The sequence below is a fragment of the Aquarana catesbeiana genome, linkage group LG09 (genome assembly GCF_042186555.1).
Source record: "Aquarana catesbeiana isolate 2022-GZ linkage group LG09, ASM4218655v1, whole genome shotgun sequence".
NCBI lineage: Eukaryota > Metazoa > Chordata > Amphibia > Anura > Ranidae > Aquarana > Aquarana catesbeiana.
In genome coordinates, this window is record NC_133332.1 from 316070641 (window position 1) to 316095977 (window position 25337).

General features: G+C 47.3%; 1 protein-coding gene across 1 annotated transcript in view; it reads right to left on the reverse strand.

Moving 5' to 3' along the window:
- RABGAP1 (RAB GTPase activating protein 1) overlaps positions 1-25337 on the reverse strand; it is a 174443-nt gene that overhangs the window by 106865 nt on the left and 42241 nt on the right. Inside the window, 3 exon segments of the mRNA XM_073600710.1 lie at positions 14951-15101; positions 19299-19392; positions 24856-25030. Coding sequence (XP_073456811.1) covers positions 14951-15101; positions 19299-19392; positions 24856-25030 — 420 coding nt within the window.

The window sequence follows — 25337 nt, forward strand, 5'->3', positions numbered from 1 at the left end:
TACATGGCTTGGCACGTAATATGAATAGGTGCATCTCTACACTGCTTCACCAAACCCAACTGTATCCTGCCTAACAGGATCCACACTTTACTGGATAAAGTGCCCAGGTTGCTGCACTATCCCTAACAAACCCTTCCGGCATTACTCCCTTCCCAGGGAGGCATGGCTTGGCACGTAATATGAATAGATGCATTTCTACACTGCTCCACCAAACCCAACTCTATCCTGCCTAACAGGATCTTAACATTACCGGTTAAAATGCCCACTTTGCTGCACTATCACTAGTGGACCCTCCCGGAGTTTTGTTCTGGTGAATTGGACACAAGAAACAGTTGCCAGTCAAGATGACAAAGGCCACGTTATTGCTGCAAGATGGCGGCCAATTGTCTGTTGCCTAGGCCTCTCCATCCTCCACCTCTGATATCTTTGAGGAGCTATGCGATGATGAGTGTAGGAGAAGGGGAGCTTAAGTGCTCATTGCCTTTCTGAGGGGCATGGCATGGCACGAAATGTGAATGGATGCCTCTCTAAACTGTTCTGCTGAACCCAACTCTTACCTGCCTAACAGGATCTTCATTTTACTGGGTAAAGTGCCCAGATTGCTGCACTATCCCTAACAAACCCTTCCCAGGGAGGCATGGCTTGGCACGTAATATGAATAGATGCATTTCTACACTGCTCCACCAAACCCAACTCTATCCTGCCTAACAGGATCTTAACATTACCGGTTAAAATGCCCACTTTGCTGCACTATCACAAGTGGACCCTCCCGGAGTTTTGTTCTGGTGAATTGGACACAATATCTTTGAGGAGCTATGCGATGATGACTCTCTCCCCACACCTAAGTGTAGGGGAATGGGAGCTTAAGTGCTCATTGCCTTTCTGAGGGGTATGGCATGGCACGAAATGTGAATGGATCCATCTCTACACTGTTCTGCTGAACCCAACTCTTACCTGCCTAACAGGATCTTCATTTTACTGGGTAAAGTGCCCAGATTGCTGCACCATCACTAACAAACCCTTCCGGCATTACTCCTTTCCCAGGGAGGCATGGCTTGGCGCGTAAAAATAATAGATGCATCTATTCATTGCTCCACCAAACCCAGCTTTATCCTGCCTAACAGGATCTTAACATCACTGGTTAAAATGCCCACTTTGCTGCACTAGTGGACCCTCCCAGAGTTTTGTTCTGGTCGATTGGACACAAGAAACAGTTGCCAGTCAAGATGACAAAGGCCACGATATTGCTGCAAGATGGCGGCCAATTGTCTGTTGCCTAGGCCTCTCCATCCTCCACCTCTGATATCTTTGAGGAGCTATGCGATGATGACTCTCTCCCCCCACCTAAGTGTAGGAGAAGGGGAGCTTAAGTGCTCATTGCCTTTCTGAGGGGCATGGCATGGCACGAAATGTGAATGGATCCATCTCTACACTGTTCTGCTGAACCCAACTCTTACCTGCCTAACAGGATCTTCATTTTACTGATTAACCTGCATTGGTTGCTTCACTGCTATTAGTGGGCCCTCATGGTATTTTGTTGTAGTGGATAGGACACAAGAACCGAGAATCGAAGGTCGCAATACTGCTACAAGATGGCGGCCAGTTGCCTGATGCCCATGTCTCTCCATCCTCCACTCTTGAAATCTTTGAGTAGCTATGCGATGATGACTCTCTCCCCCCACGTAAGTGTATGAGGAAGGGGAGCTTGAGTGCTCTTTGCCTTCCCGGGAGACATGGCATGGCACGTAATGAGAACAGATGCATCTATACACTGCTCCACCAAACCCAACTCTATCCTGCTTAACCGGATCTTCATCTTACTGGTCAACCTGCCCGGGTTGCTACACTCACTAGCAAACCCTCCCGGCATTTTGTTCAGGTGGATTGGACACAAGAAACAGTTGCTAGTAAAGATGACAAAAACCGCGATATTGCCGCAAGATGGTGGCCAATTGTCTGTTGCCCAGGCCTCTCTATCCTCCACCCCTGATAACTTCGAGGAGCTATGCGATGATGCCTCTCTCCCCACAACTAAGTGTAGGAGAAGGGGAGCTTCAGTGCTCACTGTCTCTCTCGCCTGATACCATCCATCCCGGTGTCCCAGGACAGGGAGAAACAGAATGTACAGTTGTGCTCAAAAGTTTGCATACCCTAACAGAAATCGTGACATTTTGGCATTGATATTAAAAATGTGACTGATCATGCCAAAAACTCCTTTATTTAAGGATTGTGATGATATGAAGCCATTTATTAGCACATACTGTAGTTGTTTAACTCCTTTTTAAATCATGATTATAACAGAAATGATCCCAATCAAAAGTTTCCATCCCCTGGAATGTTAATTTTAACCAAGGCGACACACACAGGTTAAAATGGCAATTAAAAGGTTAATTTCCCTTTTTAAATTGCAATTAGTGTCTGTGTATAGTCAATGAGTTTGTTAGCGCTCACGTGGCTGCACTGAGCAGGCTAGATAATGAGCCATGGGGAGCAGAAAAGAACTGTCAAAAGACCTGCATAACAAGGTAATAGAACTTTATAATAGTGAAAAAGGATATAGAGAGATATACAAATCCTTAAATATGCCAGTCAGTACTGTTTAACCCCTTTTAAGAAGTGAAACATTTGTGGATCTCTCAATACCAAACCAAGGTCAGAGAGTGCAAAAAACATTGCAGCCACAACTGCCAAAAAAATTGTTCAGGATACAAAGAAAAACCCCACAGGTAACCTCATGAGAAATACAGGCTGCTCTGGAAAAAGATGCTGTGGTTGTTTTTAAGGAGCACAATGCAACAATACTTTAACAAAAATGATCTGCATGGTGAAGTTGCCAGAAAGAAGCCTTTACTGCACCAATGCCATAAAAAAATATTCAGTCAAATTTTCAATATTAATTGCAACATTTCACGATTTCTGTCAGGGTGTGCAAACTTTTGAGCACAACTGTATGTCACCAGCACACCTAGGATCTCCAGGACAGGTGCAAAGCTTTATTCCACCATCCATCACATCAGTATTACAGAAGCAACATTTCAGAGCCTGGCAGGTCCCCTTCACTAGGAATGTGACTGTCACATGTCAGATGAAGGGATCCTGTGAGGCTCTGAAATGTTGCTTCTGTAATTGTGATGTGACGGTGGAATAAAGCTTTGGATCCTCTCTGGAGATCCTAGGTGTTCTGGCAACATACTTTCTGTTTCAAATGTCTTGGTTTTCCAGCTGGTGGTGGCTGTAGCACCCACTCACATTTACAGCCATTTTTCATGAACGTGTGTGTCGGGAATTTGTGCTTGACTTCCAGGAGGAGCAGAAGGAACAGACTCTTAAAGAGGTACAGTGCACAAATAAGACTAATCACATCTCCCTCATAGGCAAAGTGGATGAAGTCAAACTAGATCTCAATACATTGTACCAAGACCTCCAGAAAAAGGGCAATGGGAGCGGGACAGAACATAGGAGCAATGGAAGACCACCTGTTGCAACCACTTGGATGATAAAAATGGTTACCTGGAGAATAGGCTAAGGCGTAAAAATATCCATGTAGTGCCCTAAAAAAAAGGGAGCGCCAACCTTGAAGATTTTGTGGCTGATAGTTGAATTTCGGCAGATTCACTCTGTCCACCAGCTTCATCAAAGGCAGCATAAAGGGCCCGAGGTTGGCTGCTCCTAGTGCCATGAGAGGGTGCACTGTTCTGTTCCCTAAAGCCACACATGTACAGTGTCACCTGTGATGTGCTTGGCTGCTTCAACAGAACAGAATCCCTTCTTAGATACTTAGGTGAGAATAAAGAATAGGGGGATTCAGGTGAATGTCACTAGGGTGGCATTGCTCATTAATAGTCCAAAGAGCAACCACGAGGAATGTCAATGACATGCAATTAGCAGTACTGAAAACTTTCATAAGGCCCTTTTCACACGAAAGGTCCGATCGGGTCTACCTCTCGGTTTTTTCCGGCTGACCTGATCAGACCCTCCATTCTCCTCTATGGGCACGTAGATGTAAACAGACTTGTGTCCATTTACACCTGGCTACCTCTGATCTGATCCAGCAAAAAACAAATGGGACCCAAAAAAGCCCATCCTCCTCCTTAGGGACCCGAAAAAGCCTGTCCTCCTTAGGGACCCGAAAAAGCCCGTCCTCCTCCTTAGGGACCCGAAAAAGCCCGTCCTCCTCCTTAGGGACCCGAAAAAGCCCGTCCTTCTCCTTAGGGACCCGAAAAAGCCCGTCCTCCTCCTTAGGGACCCGAAAAAGCCCGTCCTCCTCCTTAGGGACCCGAAAAAGCCCGTCCTCCTCCTTAGGGACCCGAAAAAGCCCGTCCTCCTCAAGGACCCGAAGCAGCCCGTCCTCCTTCTTAGGGATCTGCAGAAGCCAGTCCTCCTCCTTAGGGACCCTATAGAGGCCGGTCCTCCTCCTTGGGGATCTGAAGAAGCCTGTTGTCCTCCTTGGGGATCTGAAGAAGCCTGTCCTGCTCCTTAGAGACCTTAAAAAGCCAGTCCTCCAAGTTCTTGGTCAGGGCCCTCCTGAAGACAGACCCCCGGGTTCCGGTTTGGGAAGAGGTAAAAGGCTCTAAGGCCACAGATCCTCACCCCAACATCAGGGCAGGCCCTGATAACCTGCACCCTCAGTCTCTGTGAGAGAAAAAAAACAAACCACACATGCAGTGCAAGTGCCCATTATAAATAGTGCAAACATAAATAAAAAGTGCCATGTGCATTACAGAAGGCGGCCCTTTCGGAGAGTATAAAAATTACTCTGAGCTAGTCAAAATGGCTTGTCCCAAAGTGGTGCGACCTAGTGCCGTGGAACCTCAGTGTGGTCCCAAACTCATAGTGATTTTTTGGCATCCCTGGGACACCACCCCTCAGAGTGCACATCCCCCTAAGCTCCTTGCAACTACCAGCTCCTTACCAGGCAAACCCAGTGGTGATTCGATACCACCAAAAGAAAGCTCTATTTGTCTGGAAAGAAATTATAAAAATGTCCTCTGTGTTCAGTGTTGCATGACCGCGCAATTGTCATTCTAAGAGTGACAGCGCTGAAAGCTGAAAACTGGCCTGGACAGGAAGGGGATGAAAGTGCCCGATATTGAAGGGGTTAAAGGGATGTGGGGGCGGGCAGGAAGGGGTTAAAGTCATACCATGCAAATAGCTCATTTACCGTTCTGCTTCGCACAGTTATTTGATGTACACCAGCTTGCAGTCTTTGCTAATTGCATCCAACTATATAAGCCCCTGTCTGAGCCTCTGATTGGCTCTAACCTCTTTATTTGCATATTTCACTGGCTACATGTGACAAATAATAATATATATGGGAAGCTGTACTAGTAAGGCTGATAATCATACATCCACCACTGGCAGCAGATCTATAATCATGTGGGTACCCATTGCTTATTATATGATGGTGAAGGCACCTATGCTGGTAGATGTGTAATTATAGAAAAACAAAACCTGCTGAATGGAAAGGGCAGCGAGGTGATCGCTGGAACCTGAAACTGCGACTCTATTCACAAATCAGTCTAGGCCTAAATCCTAGAGCGGCGGCGAGGGCTTAGAACCCCTGTCTGGTTTTCATTAATGCCTCTGCCCCCCCTAAGATGATGAACCTTCCTCTGTCCTGGTGACCATTAAGAGTGAAGGAAAAATCTAAAATTTTGAGTTGTCACTGGAACAGGAAAAAAGGGTGAATCGTCTATTGGGGACACTTGTCCCTGTGGCAGCTGCCTAAGGATTTGTTCAGGTTTTGCACAGGGCATCCCCGATCCTCCAGTCCATCTGGCTCCTCCCCCCTTCCGAGTGTCCATCAGAGCAAGCCACTTGCTAAGGGGGCGTTCCTGTGGGCTCACTCCTGAGCCGCACTTTGTGAGTCAATTGAGACAAAGTGAGTGGCTCGCCCCCCCCCCCCCCCCTCTCTCCTCACTGGCTGTGATTGCAAGCTGTCTCTGAGAAAAGGAGGAGGGAGGGAGCTGGATAGGACTCGGGTAAGGGGGGGGGGTTTGGTACACTGCACTTAGAGGGTTTTTTACCTTATTTTGGAAAATGCATTAAAGTTAAAATCCTTCAGCCTTTAGAACCACTTTAAGATAAAATTTAATTGCTAGGGTTTCCTTCATTCATCAATGTCCTCCTGCATTTACCAATCTCCTCCTGCAGTTATCAATGCCCACCTGCCTTCATCAATGGCCTCCTGCCTTCATCAATGGCCTCCTGCCTTCATCAATGGCCTCCTGCCTTCATCAATGGCCTCCTGCCTTCATCAATGGCCTCCTGCCTTCATCAATGGTCTCTTGCCCTGCCTTCATCAATGGCCTCCTGCCTTCATCAATGGCCTCCTGCCTTCATCAATGGCCTCCTGCCTTCATCAATGGCCTCCTGCCTTCATCAATGGCCTCCTGCCTTCATCAATGGCCTCCTGCCTTCATCAATGGCCTCCTGCCTTCATCAATGGCCTCCTGCCTTCATCAATGGCCTCCTGCCTTCATCAATGGCCTCCTGCCTTCATCAACGCCCTCCTGCCTTCATCAACGCCCTCCTGCCTTCATCAACGCCCTCCTGCCTTCATCAACGGCCTCCTGCCTTCATCAATGGCCTCCTGCCTTCATCAATGGTCTCTTGCCCTGCCTTTATCAATGGCCTCCTGCCTTCATCAATGGTCTCTTGCCCTGCCTTCATCAATGGCCTCCTGCCTTCATCAATGGCCTCCTGCCTTCATCAACGCCCTCCTGCCTTCATCAACGCCCTCCTGCCTTCATCAATGGCCTCCTGCCTTCATCAATGGTCTCTTGCCCTGCCTTTATCAATGGCCTCCTGCCTTCATCAATGGTCTCTTGCCCTGCCTTCATCAGTGGCCTCCTGCCTTCATCAATGGTCTCTTGCCCTGCCTTTATCAGTGGCCTCCTGCCTTCATCAATGGCGAATTAAGGTAAACAAACCCTCTAACTGTCTTCATCAATGGCCTCCTGCCTTCACCAATGGCCTCCTGCCTTCATCAATGGCCTCCTGCCTTCATCAATGGCCTCCTGCCTTCATCAATGGCCTCCTGCCTTCATCAATGGCCTCCTGCCTTCATCAATGGCCTTCTGCATTCACCAATCCACTCCTGCGATCATCAATGTCCCCCCTTCATTCATCAATCTCCTCCTGCATCCATCAATCTCCTCCTGCATCCATCAATCTCCTCCTGCATCCATCAATCTCCTCCTGCATCCATCAATCTCCTCCTGCAGTCATCAATCTCCTCCTGCAGTCATCAATCTCCTCCTGCAGTCATCAATCTCCTCCTGCAGTCATCAATCTCCTCCTGCAGTCATCAATCTCCTCCTGCAGTCATCAATCTCCTCCTGCAGTCATCAATCTCCTTCTGCAGTCATCAATCTCCTCCTGCAGTCATCAATCTCCTCCTGCAGTCATCAATCTCCTCCTGCAGTCATCAATCTCCTTCTGCAGTCATCAATCTCCTCCTGCATCCATTAATCTCCTCCTGCATCCATTAATCTCCTCCTGCATCCATCAATGCCCTCCTGCAGTCATCAATCTCCTCCTGCATCCATCAATGCCCTCCTGCACTCATCAATGCCTTCCTGCACTCATCAATGCCCTCCTGCAGTCATCTATGTCCGCTATGGACCCTGAATTTGTCTTGATGACACCAGACCAATGGAGCGTGGGGGGAGAAGACGATGCGGGTTGGTGGTCTAGCAGAGCAGGTAAATAGATCTTCCTTTCTATGTCCCCTAGACATAAACAAGTAATTAACCCTTGCAGTGTGCGTCCAGCCCCACTGCAAATAATCATTTTTAAGTTGATCGAAAGAGAGATAACGCTGCTCCAGGTGATGGTAATCCAATGGATCAAATGGACCGGGTGCTAACCCCGGCTCGCCATCGTAGTAACAGGAGAGGAAAGAAGAAGCAGGAGTTAAGTGTGAAACGCGTCACCTCTTCTGTGTCTATGTCCTGGTGGCAGTCAAGTTGACATAATTAAAACGATGTTGGAACCATGGTGAAGTGCAATCATATTTCTTTTTCCTCTATAATTTTTAGGTTTCCCGGAGTTGGGCTTTAACGCTGGTAAGATTATTGTGCCCGGAGTACAGCCTTAACAATAAAGTATTGGCAGAAGTTGAAGATCATGGTTGAATCCTCCAGGGCAGTGTTTCTCAACTCCAGTCCTCAAGGCGCCCCGACAGGTCATGTTTTCAGGCTGTCTATTTTTTTGCACATGTGATTTGATCAGTTTCACTGCCTTAGTAATCACCACAGCCGCTTCATCTGAAGGAAATCCTGAAAACATGACCCGTTGGGGCGCCTTGAGGACTGGAGTTGAGAAACACCGCTCCAGGGGACCCAGTGCACATAGCAGATTCTGTTCAGATCCGTGCAGTGGTTTTGAAAAAAAAAAATTACATTTTATTACTGTCAGTGCTGTGCTGTAGCTCCACCCCAGGCTGAAGCCCAATTTATGGGCATTCCAAAGGGGGATATACAGCCACCTCGCCCTCTTTATTCTACAGTCCCTCATCTAATCTTGCTGAGCTAAAGGAGCTGGCACCCTGATAGTTGACAGACAGCAGAAGGAGACAAAGAGGCGCTTTGGGATCGGGTATGCATCAACAATGTGTACCCAGCTGCGGCATGGATCACACACCACTAATGTTTACATCACTACCTATAGGAGTCATTCATGGGGCAGTGCGGCATGTGCAGATTGACCTCAGCCCTCAGCCCTTCGGAATCTGCCGAGGTCATTCTGTCTATGAGGAGATGTAAACATTAATAGTGCTCAATCAGGAGTGGCAGCAAGTTCCTGATATTTACATATGACCAGTAGCCTCAGCCAATAGGGTCCATCTACACCATGGGTGTCCAACCGGTGGCCCTCCAGCTGTTGCGAAACTACAAGTCCCATCATGACTCTGCCTTTGGGAGCCGTGTTTACAAATGTTAGCCTTGCAATGCTTCAATGGACTTTTAGTTCTGCAACAGCTGAAGGGCCACAGGTCGGACATCCATACTCTACCCTATATGCATGTAAACATCAGCACAAAATGTACAGGTTTATAGCATACAGAAACTGAGACGGTCTCTTCATTAGACTCTTCCTATAGGAGGCTCGTATCCCCCGATGCATGCTGTGATCCTTTTCTCCCACGACTCTGCAGTAAGGTAGGGGATCAGGGGATAAAACTACAGCGCACAGAAGGGGATACAGGCATCCAACACCCTCGGAATTGTCGAATGCTGAAGAGAGTGACAGAGGCGGCAGTGCTGGATTGGAGGGAAGTTACAAGACTCCGGCTGCCAGGAAAAGTGAGTAAACTACCCCGGCTATTGCAGGGAACTGATGTTTTGATATCTTAACCACTTTGCGCCCGCGCTATATCCGAAAGAAGGCTACAGTGCGGGCTTCCTTTGCCGGGAGGGCATCTATGCACGTCCAATCACAGGGGCCCTTTACCATTTATCATAGGCTGACAGCTGATCACAGAAGTAAACAGAAGCCGGTTTCTGTTTTTTTTCTTTCCTCACACTGACAGCTTAACCAGCTTCTGTTAGAGGGGTATCGGTCCCCTTAGTGCCCTACAGTGCTGAAAATCAGTGCCCACCAGTGTCACCTATCAGTGCTACCAGTGCCCATTAGTGCCTCACCATACGTGCCTCCTGATCAGTGCCCACCCTCACTGCCACCTATCAGTGTTCATCAGTGCCACCTCTCTGTGCTACCTTTCAGTGCCATCCATTAGTACAGGCTCATCAGTGCCTCCTCATCAGTGCCCAGTTTTGCCTATCAGTGCCCATCAGTGCCACCCATCAGTGCTGCCTATCAGTGGTCATCAGTGCTGCCTATCAGTGCCCACCAGTGCTGCCTATAAGTGCCCATCAGTGCTGCCTATCTGCCCACCAGTACCACCTATCAGTGCCACCTCTCCGTGCTGCCTATCAGTGCCACCTATCCATGCCCATTAGTGCCACCTCTCCGTGCTGCCTATCAGTGCCACCGATTAGTGCAGCCTCAGCAGTGCCTCCTGATCAGTGCTAATCAGTACCACCTATTAGTGCTCATCAGTGCAGTCTCATCAGTGCCTCCTCATCAGTACCACCTCATTAGTGCACATCAGTGAAGAAGAAAAATTACCTGTTTGCAAAATTTTATAACAAAATATGAAAAACGTTTTGTTTTTCCAAATGGTCAGTCACTTTTCATTTGTTTAGCAAAAAATAAAAAACCCCAATAGTGATTAAACACCACCAAAAGAAAGCTTTATTTGTTTGAAAAAAAAAATGATAAAAATGTCATATGTGTACAGTGTTACATGACCGAGCAATAGTCATTCAAAGTGCGACAGCGCTGAAAACTAAAAATTGGCCTGGGCAGGAGGGGGGTATAAGTGCCCAGTAAGCGAGCGGTTAATAGACCTGACAGCTCCTCTTAATACACACACATGGTAGTCACTGCAGAAAACAACCAACTTCTCCAAAAAACGCTGAACACTGTGAAGCCAAAAAGCCGCCGGGATTGTTTTTTTTTTGTTTTTTAAGTTATCCTTTCTGCAAAACTTCCCTCTTAGTAAAATGACATAATAAATGTACCACTTCTTCCTGTTATGCCCAAATTATTATGTTCTAATGGGGGGGCCCCCCCGAGCAGCTTGCCAAATTGTCATTAAGAATCTCAGTAACAACAAAGTTCCTGCAAAATCCTTTACTAACTACCAATCAGGTTTATTATTGTTCCAAAAACACAATGAATAGGAAATGGCGGCTTGACACAAAAAAAAAAAGTACAGCGGGCTGAAAAGTTACGTTAGGCTTTGCATTAGATCATGTTGCTCTTTTTATTCCTTCACTCTGCAGAAGACAAAAATAATCTCAACAAGAAAACAAAAAAACAAAAAACAAAAAACAAAATATAAAATAAAATTAAAATAAAAAACACATTAACACGTCCTTATTTCTGCAAGGTTCAGACTTCCATGGCTGGTAACTGATAACAAACCAAAACCATTTAAAATAGAGAAAAGGAAATAAGCCACAGTACTGGGTAATATGGCATTAAAGTGATATTAAAGGCAATTATAAAAAAAAAAAAAAACGAAAAATGAAAATGAAAAAAGAAAAAAACAAAACAAAAAAACAAAACAAAACAAATCCAAAAAAAACACACCAGTTTTGCACAGAGCAGCCCCAATCCTCGTCTTCTCGGGTCTCCCCTCCCTCCCGCCCCCAGAGAAAAGCAGCTTGCAATGGGGGACCATGACTCAGCCCCACCCCCTCTCTTTTCATTGACAGAGCCACGGCATGGCCCCACCCCCTCTCTCTCTTTTCATTGGCTCACTGGCTGCGATTGTCTAGCGTACCTGCGCTTTCCCCATTGAATTCCTTTATGTACCCTATTTTGGTGTGCTTTCAGAAAGCGCACCAAAACCACGGGACATAACCGAAGTCAATGGGGAAAGAGCAGCCAACCTGCACAAAGCCAACAGCTAAACTGAGCTGCACCCACAGCGGGGTCAAACAGCACCACTGTAGCTTTTGAATGGTGGAGTGGCGGAAACCTATTTCTGCAGCGCCATATAAAAAAATAAAAAAAACAGCATTGCAGAAATCCCCCCCCCCCCCCAGGGCAGCCAGTGCTTCAATTAACAGCTGTTCAAAGACACAGTGTACAGAGCCGATCCAAAGTGGCTCTGTACCATGTGATCGCTGTAATGACCAGAGACATAAACAGTGTAGCACTTACATCTGAGATAGTAAACTGAAAAAAGAAGTCAGGCGCTAGATTGTAACAATTGGAGCACTAATATGTACAGAGCCAGGCGCATGGGTCTGATAAATCACCCCCCGGGGCAGCCAGTGCTTCAATTAACAGCTGTTCAGAGACACAGTGTACAGAGCCGATCCAAAGCGGCTCTGTACCATGTGATCGTTGTAATGGCCAATCACAGCAATCACAGACATAAACCGTGTAGCGCTTACATCTGAGATAGTAAACTGAAAAAAGAAGTCAGGCGGTAGATTGTAACAATTGGAGCACTATTATGTACAGAGCCAGGCGCATGGGTAGTTCTTCGGCAGCTCAGAAGTGACCACTGGGATAGCAACAGTCATTAAACACAAATAAAGCGCTCCCCAAAATAAAGACAATAAGCAATGGGCTCTGGATAATCCATGTGTGAGGATAAATAAAATTTGGTACCAGAGACCGGAGAGTTCTCCACAAGCACCACCTCCCGTAAATATATTCAGAAAAATACCGAGAAACAAGATTGGGAGGTTTGAGGTGCAAAAAAAAAATCAAATCAAATTGATATTACAAATGTTATCATTTTATTTAAACAAACCTGGTTACAAAATTAATAAAGTTTAAAACCAGAACATGAAAAGTCATGCGGTTACAATACAAAAGTTGGATGCCCCTACATGTTTCGTCATAATCATGGCTTCTTCTGGAGCTTTTGTAGGACCTTTTATACAATGTCACCCAAACGTGATCAGGGTTCCAAAGGACCCTCAAGGCCCGCAAAGTGGTCCAATGAGGTATCAGTGTGCCATAAAGGGGGGGGGGGGGGGCAGTAGCCCTAAATTGACACCCTGTTGTGATAAGAAGGCAAGGAATTCAAAGGCTGATAATTATATCACTCCTAAAACGTATACTTCATATACTGGTAGTAAGCTTCAGAGGGGCCGTGCCATCTAAACACTTCCTTCATTGAAGAAAACCGTATACCTTTCCTTAGTATCAATGTGATACCATTGAACCAGGGAAGATCATTTAGCCACTATAGTTTCTGGGCCATACTACAGGTACAAACAACCCCGGGCCCCCTGAACTCCCAATTCCAGGTCATCTGATCTCTGTGATAGCTTCTGATTGGCTATCATAGTGATCAGTCACTGTGAAGCCCGCCCCCATGTTCTCTCTCTCTCTCTCTCTCAATGGAGGAGTAAGATACATTGTATCTCACTCTCTCTCTCTCTATTTGCAGAGAGAAAAAAAAAACTGTGTGTAAAAAACAAAAAATAATAATTAAAAAAAATATATACCTAGATCAAGATTGTATGTAGGTCAGTGTCAGAGTTAGCGTTTGGGTAAGGATAAAAGTCAGGGTCAAAGGTCAGATTTTTTTTTTTTTAATTAGTATCAATGTCAGTGTGTTTTAGGTAGGATAAAAAAAAAACAACTGTGTGTAAAAAGAACAATTAATAATAACAAAATACAAAGAAATACCTAGATCAAGGTTTGATTTAGGTCAGCGCTAGGGTACGCGTTTGGGTTAAGGTCTGGGATCAAAGGCAAGGGTAAGTATTTTTTTTTTTTTGAGCAGGATTATTTTTATTTTTTTTTTTTAATTCGCATCAGTGTTGGTGTGTTTTAGGTAGTTACAAAAAAAAAAAAAAGGAAAGTGCGCACTATTGTTTCTGGGCCATACTACGGGTACAAGCAACCCCGGGCACCCGAACTCCCGATTCTGGGTCACCTGATCTCTGTGATAGCCTCTGATTGGCTATCATAGTGATCAGTCACTGTGAAGCCCATCCCCATGTTCTCTCTCTCTAAATGGAGGAGTAAGATACATTTGTATCTCACTCTCTCTCTCTCTACTTGCAGAGAGAAAAAAAACAAAAAAAAACTGTGTAAAAATAAAACAAAAAATAACAATAAAAAAAAAATAAAACAAAAAAAATACCTGGATCAAGATTTGATGTAGGTCAGTGTCAGGGTTAGCGTTTAGGTAAGGGTAAAAGTCAGAGTCAAAAAGGTCAGATTTTTTTTTTATTAATTAGTATCGGTGTGTTTTAGGCAGGATACAAAAAAAAAAAAAAAAAATCAAAAGAAAAGAAAAACACCAGTGTTTCTAGGCTGTACTACGGGTACAAACAGGAACTAACATATACAGATGTGAAATCACTGCGATCATCAGGAGTAGGAGAATTTATTTTGGGTTGTTCTTTGGTGAAAGGTTATGGTAGTAGGAAGAAAAATATAGCTAAATTTAAAAAAATTATGATTTTAATTATTTATTTTTATTTTTTTGGGCCAGTTTTCCTTTGATAAAAAAAAAAAAAAAAAAAAAATATCAAGCAATATCCGTTACCATTTACCACTAAAAAAAAAAGCCCAATTTGTCCTGAAAAAAAATGTGGTATAATCCACCTGGATGCACAGAGTAGTTGTGATGAAATGTACGGTATTACAAACACATGTCAAAGTTGCAAAATTGTGCTTAGGCATTAACATTTGTTTTACCTTTAGGTTTGAAGGGGTTAAACAACTGATAGTTTACAGATAACCAAAGTGCACCCCCGGCCCTCTTAGCCCAAAATCGGTCCAAAATGACCAAAATCGCACCCCTGGCGCTTTTATCTCTAAAATGGTATAAAATGACCAAAATCGCACACCCCCGGCCCTTTTAGCCCGAAATCGGTCCAAAATGACCAAAATCGCACCCCCAGCCCTTTTATCTCTAACATGGTCCAAAATGACCAAAATCGCACCCCTGGCCCTTTTAGCCCGAAATCGGTCCAAAATGACCAAAATCGCACCCTTTTAGCCCGAAATCAGACCAAAATGACCAAAATCGCACCACCGGCCCTTTTATCTCTAAAATGGTCCAAAATTACCAAAATCGCACCCCAGACCCTTTTAGTCTGAAATCGGTCCAAAATTGCAACCCAGGCCCTTTTAGTCTGAAATCAGTCCAAAATGACCAAAATCGCTCCACCAGCCCTTTTAGCCCGAAATCGGTCCAAAATGACCAAAATCGCACCCCCGGCCCTTTTATCTCCAAAATAGTCCAAAATGACCAAAGTCGCACCCCCGGCCCTTTTAGCCCGAAATCGGTCCAAAATGATCAAGAATCAAAAAATGAGCAAATAAACCCATGACAGCATAGACAATGTATTGGTATTAGCTCGGAGTATTGCATCTGAAGGTATCAAACTATCATTACCTTAGTGATGAGAAGTCGGTATTTCTCCACCAAGTAATCATTGTTGTGACATCCAGCAAGCAGTTGCCACACTTCCCCTCTAAGTGCCTCTGGAACTCCACTCCTCACCAGTGCCGAGAGCTGCTTGGGACGCACACTCAGGTTCAAGTGCCTGAAAAAAAAAGTTAGACTCATATCAGGATACGCAATAAGTGCGACTCTTACACAGAAAGATAACTATTTATTTAACGCCGAAGTTTAATCTGCTTGGATTTTTTCCTTTCCTGGATCCTCATTCAAGTCTGCCTGCTCACCGTGTTTAATTGTTCAGTTCTGTAGTAATACATGTTTTCTTTTTTTTATAATGCTATGGAAATAAAGCTTTTTGTACTTTAGAAGAATTCAATACTGGTGTGATCTAGTAGCACAAGTCACGCTGTGTATATTTAGCTTGAAAAAGGATTTTTGTTTGGGATGTTTGTACATTTGTAATTGAATATTTATCTGCATGATCCACATATATTTTATGTATATTGACCCATGATGGGTGAAACCAGGGGGAAAAAAATTGGGGGGAGGGGGGGGGGGGAGCTCAGGAGGCAAGGGGGTAAGGTCTTGGGAGGCGAGGAGGTAAGGTCTTAGGAGGCAAGGGAATAAAGGTCTTGAGAAGTGAGGAGGCAAGGGCTTGGGAGGCGAGGGGGTAAGGGCTTGGGGGGCGAGGGGGTAAGGTCTTGGGAGGCAAGGAGGTAAGGTCTTGGGAAAGGAGGGGGTAAGGGCTTGGGAGACGAGGGGGTAGGGGCTTGGAAGGAAAGGAGATAAGGTCTTGGGAGGTAGGGAAGTAAGGGCTTGGGAGGTGAGGGAGTGAAGGGCCTGGGAGGTGAGGAAGTAAGGTCTTGGAAGGTGAGGAGATAAGGGCTTGGGAGGCGAGGGAGTAAATTCCTGGGAGGTGAAGAGGCAAGTACTTGGGAGGCAAGGAGGTAAAGGGCTTGGGATGCAAGGAGGTAAAGGGCTTGGGAGCCAAGTAGGCAAAGGGCTTGGAAGGCAAGGGAGTAAAGGCCTGGGAGGTGAAAAGGCAAGTGCTTGGGAAGCGAGGAGGTAAAGGGCTTAGGAGGCGAGAAGGTAAAGGGCTTGGGAGTCGAGGAGGTAAAGGGCTTAGGAGGCGAGAAGGTAAAGGGCTTGGGAGGCGAGGAGGTAAAGGGCTTGGGAGGCGAGGAGGTAAAGGGCTTGGGAGGCGAGGAGGTAAAGGGCTTGGGAGGCGAGGAGGTAAAGGGCTTGGGAGGCGAGGAGGTAAAGGGCTTGGGAGGCGAGGAGGTAAAGGGCTTGGGAGGCGGGGAGGTAAAGGGCTTGGGAGGCGAGAAGGTAAAGGGCTTGGGAGGCGAGAAGGTAAAGGGCTTGGGAGGCGAGAAGGCAAAGGGCTTGGGAGGCGAGAAGGCAAAGGGCTTGGGAGGCGAGAAGGCAAAGGGCTTGGGAGGCGAGAATGTACAGGGCTTGGGAGGCGAGAATGTAAAGGGCTTGGGGGGGCGAGAAGATAAAGGGCTTGAAAGGCAAGGGAGTAAAGGCCTGGGAGGTGAAAAGGCAAGTGCTTGGGAAGCGAGGAGGTAAAGGGCTTAGGAGGCGAGAAGGTAAAGGGCTTGGGAGTCGAGGAGGTAAAGGGCTTGGGAGGCGAGAAGGTAAAGGGCTTGGGAGGCAAGACAGTAAAGGGCTTGGGAGGCAAGACAGTAAAGGGCTTGGGAGGCGAGGAGGCAAAGGGCTTGGGAGGCGAGGAGGCAAAGGGCTTGGGAGGCGAGAAGGTAAAGGGCTTGGGAGGCGAGGAGGCAAAGGGCTTGGGAGGCGAGAAGGCAAAGGGCTTGGGGGGCGAGAATGTAAAGGGCTTGGGGGGCGAGAAGATAAAGGGCTTGGGAGGCAAGAAGGTAAAGGACTAGGGAGGCAAAGGGATTGGGAGTCGAGGAGGCAAAGGGATTGGGAGGCGAGAAGGCAAAGGGCTTGGGAGGCGAGAAGGCAAAGGGCTTGGGAGGCGAGAAGGCAAAGGGCTTGGGAGGCGAGAAGGCAAAGGGCTTGGGAGGCGAGAAGGCAAAGGGCTTGGGAGGCGAGAAGGCAAAGGGCTTGGGAGGCGAGAAGGCAAAGGGCTTGGGAGGCGAGAAGGCAAAGGGCTTGGGAGGTGAGAAGGTAAAAGTCGTGGGAGGTGAGAAGGTAAAGGGCTTGGGAGGCGAGGAGGCAAAGGGCTTGGGAGGCGAGGAGGCAAAGGGCTTGGGAGGCGAGGAGGCAAAGGGCTTGGGAGGCGAGGAGGCAAAGGGCTTGGGAGGCGAGGAGGCAAAGGGCTTGGGAGGCGAGGAGGCAAAGGGCTTGGGAATCAAGGAGGCAAAGGGCTTGGGAGGCGAGAGGGTAAAGGGCTTGGGAGGCGAGAAGGTAAAGGGCTTGGGAGGCGAGAAGGTAAAGGGCTTGGGAGGCGAGAAGGTAAAGGGCTTGGGAGGCGAGAAGGTAAAGGGCTTGGGAGGCGAGAAGGTAAAGGGCTTGGGAGGCGAGAAGGCAAAGGGCTTGGGAGGCGAGAAGGCAAAGGGCTTGGGAGGCGAGAAGGCAAAGGGCTTGGGAGGCGAGAATGTACAGGGCTTGGGAGGCGAGAATGTAAAGGGCTTGGGGGGGCGAGAAGATAAAGGGCTTGAAAGGCAAGGGAGTAAAGGCCTGGGAGGTGAAAAGGCAAGTGCTTGGGAAGCGAGGAGGTAAAGGGCTTAGGAGGCGAGAAGGTAAAGGGCTTGGGAGTCGAGGAGGTAAAGGGCTTGGGAGGCGAGAAGGTAAAGGGCTTGGGAGGCAAGACAGTAAAGGGCTTGGGAGGCGAGGAGGCAAAGGGCTTGGGAGGCGAGAAGGTAAAGGGCTTGGGAGGCGAGGAGGCAAAGGGCTTGGGAGGCGAGAAGGCAAAGGGCTTGGGGGGCGAGAATGTAAAGGGCTTGGGGGGCGAGAATGTAAAGGGCTTGGGGGGCAAGAAGGTAAAGGACTAGGGAGGCAAAGGGATTGGGAGTCGAGGAGGCAAAGGGATTGGGAGGCGAGAAGGCAAAGGGCTTGGGAGGCGAGAAGGCAAAGGGCTTGGGAGGCGAGAAGGCAAAGGGCTTGGGAGGCGAGGAGGCAAAGGGCTTGGGAGGCGAGGAGGCAAAGGGCTTGGGAGGCGAGGAGGCAAAGGGCTTGGGAATCAAGGAGGCAAAGGGCTTGGGAGGCGAGAGGGTAAAGGGCTTGGGAGATGAGGAGTTAATAGGGTTGGGAGGCGAGAAGTTAAAGGGCTTGGGAGGCGAGGAGTTAATGGGGTTGGGAGGCGAGAAGTTAAAGGGCTTGGGAGTCGAGGAGAAGAACTTGGGAGGCGGCAAAGGGCTTGGGAGGCGAATAGATAAAGGGCTTGGGAGGTGGGCGGTTAAGGACTGGGAAGTGAGGTGGCAAGGTCTTGAGAGGTGGGTGGAGAGGAGTAGGGGTATTAAACAATGCATGTGCTGGGGGGGGGGGTTTAATCTGGCAACACCACCTGGTGGAATGCTGCATAGGATAGCACTGGATTCCAATGCTAAATACTAAGCCCGCTTATATTTTTATCAAGAAATATATATTCCCTGGCTTCCCATCCTTTCTGTTAGCACATACTTTAGCCCCAAATGTCACTTGAATTCTTTCTGAATGTGTCTATCCCAAGTATTACAAAAATTGGAAATTGCACACAAATCCTTATCAACCAACCTACTGTTACCTAGCTGTAATCTGGGCTGCTGATAGGAAAATAAAAGCAATATTTCCATACCTGGCCCAAGCCTCATTGGGTTAGCGGGGGGGGGGGGGGGGGGGCCAGGCCCAGCAGGGGCTGCTTGTGGGTGGCCCCAGTACAGGCAGAGTGCAAGGACATCAGTTTAAAGCTCCACTCTGCTCACTCTTTCCATACCTCCACCTCCCTTCGCAATGGCTTGGCAGTGGGTGAGAGGGAGGGAGATATGTGCTGTGATAGTTGTGGTGGTTAAAGTGCATTGGGAGACAATTGGTTGGGGGGGGGAGCGCTGTTGGGTAGGCAGTTTAGGGCCCCATGATTTCTAATGGCAGCCCTGGCTGTAATACCTCTATATGAACTACCTAAGGATTTGTAGGTCTTGTAACATACACCAAACTGCACAGCCCGGGAGGTAACAATCCTCATTTTGCCATCTCACATCTGTGCTTCCAGCCTACTTTTTATATGCAAAATCAAACCAATGGGCAGCCAGGTGGCTTATTCCGCTATAAATCTTCCTTTCTTCCCGGATATGCAGCATGGCAGATATGTGAAAACAGCTCTCCGTTCTGGAGATCAGCCGTCTGTCAGTAAAATGTGAATATCAGATAGTTGTAGGGTTTAGTTCCTCACCATTTCGATAACAGGTCACCCCATGTTTCTAGGATCTTCTCTGCACATTCTTTGGACACATCCCCAGAACCGCTCAAAAGAGGCTCATCGTTATCTGAAAAAAATAAAATAAAAAAAAAGGACATTTATGTGACGTAGAAATATAAATAAAGAATTTAATAACACATCCTACACTTACACCAAGATCTATAATCCATCCCTACAAAACAACATACTTCAGCAAATTTTACAACGGGGGTATCTTGCTATTTATTAAGCGTTCATTTAAAATGGATTTTCCACCAAAAAATACATGATACCCCCTTTTCTAATCCTCCACCCTCTAAAATATATAAAAGTCGAAGTGGAGATAAAGAGAGGTTGTGGAGATGGGGAGGAGTTGTGGAGGAGAGGAGTGGCTGTGGAGATGAGGAGTTATAAACAAGAGAAGCTGTAATGGAGAGGAGGAGAGCGTTATGGAGATGAGGACAGGGTTATGGAGACGAGGAGAGACTGACCTCATGTGTGGGCTTATGGAGATGGGAGAAAGTAATGGAGCACAAAAGGAGTAACAGGGATGAGGCGGTGTAATGAGAATGAGAAGATGTAACAGATGAGGAGGGGTTTACGGAGATGAGAAGGGGTTACGGAGTTGAGGAGAGGTTATAAACATGAAAAGCTGTAATGGAGACGAGGACAGGGTTATGGAGACAAGGACAGGGTTGTGGAGACGAGGACAGGGGTTATAGAGACGAGGACAGGGGTTATGGAGACGAGGACAGGGGTTATGGAGACGAGGACAGGGGTTATGGAGACGAGGACAGGGGTTATGGAGACGAGGACAGGGGTTATGGAGACGAGGACAGGGGTTATGGAGACGAGGACAGGGGTTATGGAGACGAGGACAGGGGTTATGGAGACGAGGACAGGGGTTATGGAGACGAGGACAGGGGTTATGGAGACGAGGACAGGGGTTATGGAGACGAGGACAGGGGTTATGGAGACGAGGACAGGGGTTATGGAGACGAGGACAGGGGTTATGGAGACGAGGACAGGGGTTATGGAGACGAGGACAGGGGTTATGGAGACAAGGACGGGGGTTATGGAGACGAGGACAGGGGTTAGGGAGACGAGGACAGGGGTTAGGGAGACGAGGACAGGGGTTATAGAGACAAGGACAGGGGTTATGGAGACGAAGACAGGGGTTATGGAGACGAGGACGGGGGTTATGGAGACGAGGACGGGGGTTATGGAGACAAGGACAGGGGTTATGGAGACGAAGACAGGGGTTATAGAGACGAGGACAGGGGTTATGGAGACGAAGACAGGGGTTATGGAGACGAGGACAGGGGTTATGGAGACGAGGACAGGGGTTATGGAGACGAGGACAGGGGTTATGGAGACGAGGACAGGGGTTATGGAGACGAGGACAGGGGTTATGGAGACGAGGACAGGGGTTATGGAGACGAGGACAGGGGTTATGGAGACGAGGACAGGGGTTATGGAGACGAGGACAGGGGTTATGGAGACGAGGACAGGGGTTATGGAGACGAGGACAGGGGTTATGGAGACGAGGACAGGGGTTATAGAGACAAGGACAGGGGTTATGGAGACGAGGACAGGGGTTAGGGAGACGAGGACAGGGGTTAGGAAGACGAGGAGAGACTGACCTCATGTGTGGGGTTATCGAGATGAGAAAGAGTAATGGAACTCAGGAAGGGTTTTAGGGATGAGCAGTTACAGAGATGAGGAGGTGTAATGGGGATGAGAAGATGTAACAGAGATAAGGAGGGGTTACGGAGAGGAGAAGGGGTTTTATGGAGAGGAGAAAGGGGCTATAGAGATGAGGAAGGGGCTATGGAGATGAGGAAGGGGCTATGGAGATGAGGAAGGGGCTATGGAGATGAGGAAGGGGCTATGGAGATGAGGAAGGGGCTATGGAGATGAGGAAGGGGTTATGGAGATGAGGAAGAGGCTATGGAGATGAGGAAGGGGTTATGGAGGGGCTGTGGAGATGAGGAAGGGATTATGGAGATGAGGAAGAGGCTATGGAGATGAGGAAGAGGCTATGGAGATGAGGAAGGGGCTATGGAGATGAAAAGAGGCTATGGAGATGAAAAGAGGCTATGGAGAGGGGGAAGGGGTTATGGAGGGGCTGTGGAGATGAGGAAGGGGTTATGGAGGGGCTGTGGAGATGAGGAAGGGGCTATGGAGATGAGGAAGGGGCTATGGAGATGAAAAGAGGCTATGGAGATGAAAAGAGGCTATGGAGATGAAAAGAGGCTATGGAGAGGGGGAAGGGGTTATGGAGGGGCTGTGGAGATGAGGAAGGGGTTATGGAGGGGCTGTGGAGATGAGGAAGGGGCTATGGAGATGAGGAAGGGGCTATGGAGATGAAAAGAGGCTATGGAGATGAAAAGAGGCTATGGAGAGGGGGAAGGGGTTATGGAGGGGCTGTGGAGATGAGGAAGGGGTTATGGAGATGTCGATGAGGAAGGGATTATGGAGATGAGGAAGAGGCTATGGAGATGAGGAAGGGGTTATGGAGGGGCTGTGGAGATGAGGAAGGGATTATGGAGATGAGGAAGAGGCTATGGAGATGAGGAAGAGGCTATGGAGATGAGGAAGGGGTTATGGAGATGAGGAAGAGGCTATGGAGATGAGGAAGAGGCTATGGAGGGGCTGTGGAGATGAGGAAGGGGCTATGAAGATGAGGAAGGGGTTATGGAGGGGCTGTGGAGATGAGGAAGGGGCTATGAAGATGAGGAAGGGGTTATGGAGATGAGGAAGGGGTTATGGAGATGAGGAAGGGGTTATGGAGATGAGGAAGGGGTTATGGAGATGAGGAAGGGGTTATGGAGATGAGAAAGGGGATATGGAGATGAGGAGGGGTAAAATAAAGCAGAGGAAGCATTATGAGAATGAGGAGGGGTTATGGGAAGGAGATGAAGGGTGGTCTGTGTTCTTTGTGATCCATCAGAAATGAAGTAGGCAGGGCTGACACCATGTGCTTAGGTATTACAGAGCTGTGTAGGGTAGGAGCACACTGGATTTCTGGCATTTTAATCGTTATATTTCTGCAGTTGCAATGTGTTTCAATAGATCATTCATGGGAAATGTGCTCACATCTCAGGGATGTATTCGATTTTTTATTTTTTTCCCCATACACTTTAACTCTTTCAGTGTAGAAAACGTAAACAAATCTGGGGACTTCAGACACGTCTTCCTGCCATGGAATGAAGTTCTGGTCATGCTTAAAGGTTTCCTGTTCAAGCTCACCAACCAGTTATAAAAAAGCCGACCAGAACGGAGGTCATGTAAGGAAGGGATTATTAGCAATGCCAGCGCTGACATGTGATTGCCTGTGAATCCGACGCAGGAACTAGCAAGTCAACTATAAAATGTGGTTCCATTGATGGAAATGAGAGTCTTTACAGTCAGTATGAGATTGTGCGGAAAGGGATATAATAGGCGTAAAGAATACTGGCACCCTTCCAAATCCATCTCTGTGCGTTGCCTTGTGAGAGTGATCGCTTCTGTCAGATAAACTGAAATGCCTCCTTTGTTGTGAAATCTGCGGTGACCAATTCCGTTCCACCATTCCCCATGCGGTCCGAGGGTCGGCTCACATGTCACCGACATGCAAAGTGGCCCATTTTACACTCATTGAGACCCGGACTTTTCTGGCGCTTTATTGTGTAACAATCAGAATTTTTGCTAGAAAATTACTTAGAATCCCCAAACATTATATATACATTTTTTTTTTTAAAGCAGGGACCCTAGAGAATAAATTGGTGGGTGTAGCAATTTTTTTTTTATGTAGTTTTTTTTTTTTGCATTAAAATTAAAAAATACAGTTTGAATTTTAATGCAAAAAAAAAAAAAAAAAACAAAACACAATACATAACCCAATTTTTTGGTAAGATATAAAAAAAAAAAATTATGTTAGGCCGAGTAAATAGATACCCAACATGTCACGCTTTAAAATTGCGCAGGCCCATGCAGTGACGACAAATGATGTAATTTGTACTATCCCATAGGCGATGTTTTAAAAGCCTTTACAGGAGGTCTGGTGCTAGAATTATTGCCCTCAATCTGACGTTCATGGAGATACCTCGCATGTGTGGGACGATTGCCGTTTACGTGCGTGCGTCGAGGAACGACGCGTGCGTTCACCTTTGCGCCCAAGCACAGGGGCACTTTTAATTTTTTTTTTTTTTTTACACTGTCACTTTAATTTAAATTTTTCTTTTATCACTTTTATTGCTGTCAGAAGGAATGTAAACATCTCTTGTGACAGTATTAGGCATGTGACAGGTACACTTTATGAAGGGATTGCGGAATATGGGGGGTTTGGGTTAGATGTAGCTCAGGTAAGTATTGGGGGGGGGGGGGGAGGCTTGAGGGGGGCTACTGCAAACAAAATGTATTTTATCTTAAAGGGGTATAGGATGCATTAAGGTGAAAAAACTTCTGACACTGACCCCCCCCCCCCCCCCCGTTTTTCTCACCCGAGCCCTTCGTTCCCTTGGCGGAGACATGCTATACCTCTCTGCCTGGGGTTCTCGGCTCTTGATTGGATAGATTGATAGCAGTGCAGCCATTGGCTCCCGCTGCTGTCAAACAAATCCAATGATGCGGGCGCCAGGGGGGGCGGGGCCGAGTCTGGCATTCTGTGTCTATAGATGCAATTGCTGGATTTCCGCAAGGTAACCCCCCCCCCCCCCGGAGAGCGCTTCTCCTAGGGGGGTATCTGATGTGGGGAGGAGCCACCGGGGGACCCCAGAAGACGAGGTTCGGGGGCCACACTGTGCAAAACAAGCTGCACAGTGGAGGTAAGTATGATATGTTTGTTATTTTAAAAATAAAAAAAAAAAAACGAGGGTTTATAAACCCTTTAATGTATAGAATGCACATTCTGCCTTTACAACTCCTTTAAAGAGGAATTGCAGTCCGCTCACATGATTTGTAATAAAAAACATCTTTGCCATTCTGAAGCTTCCCTCCAACCAATTTGCATATTATTTTATATATACTGCGATTCTGTACTTGCCAATTATGCTGCAGAAATCTCCCTCCGCTGCAGCCATTTTAAATGTGGGCAGCTGAAGCTGCTGCCTGTTCACTTCCTGGATTTACACAGACACACCTCCAGCTCTGCAGCTCTTATTGGACCTCTTATGACTCATCCCCCCCCTTCCTTCCTGGCAAACTCTCACCAGAGAGAGAGCTGTGTGTGATGTCATAAGCCTAGACCAGTGATGGCAAACCTTGGCACCCCCCCCCAGATGTTTTGGAACTACATTTCCCATGATGCTCATGCACTGTGCAGTGTAGTTGGGAAATGCAGTTCCAAAACATCTGGGGGTTGCCAAGGTCCGCCCTCATTGGACTAGCCCAATGACCAGACAAGAAACAGGAAGTGGGCTGTATAAGGGATTTACTGGCAGAAAAAAAAATGTTTTACTATCCAAAGTTAAAACAACAACAACAACAAGGGCAGAAGATTTAATAGAAGGAAAGATGAAAGAAATGACTGAAGATCCGCTTTGAAACATTTCACAGAGTTGTACCTTACCTTCCTCCTCATCATCCTCAGGAGGGGAGGGGATGTTGGACCCCTGAGGTCCGCACTGTGAGAGACGGATGGAAGGACTGGCCGTGGTTTTCCTCCTCTCCTTCTCCGATTCGCTTTCCAAGCAGATGACCTCATAGAACGTGTCACAGCTGCTCTTCCGCTCCTTTTTCTCGATCTGTAACATGCAGAGTATATGGAGATGTGAGAAGATGGAAGCTCTTCCCTCACACAATCAAAGCATCATAGATACATAGATGACATAACTTCAGGTGCGGTCTCTTAGCGGTTACATATAGGATCTTATAGGTTAGCTGTAAGGCCAATTTCACGTGGGCTTCCACTTGCAGGAGCAGGGTGAGCAACAAGCTTGTTGAAGCTTTTGAACCCCTTCAATACCAGGCACTTTTACCCCCTTTCCTGCCCAGGCCAATTTTCAGCTTTCAGCGGCTCTCACACTTTGAATGACAATTGCACGGTCATGC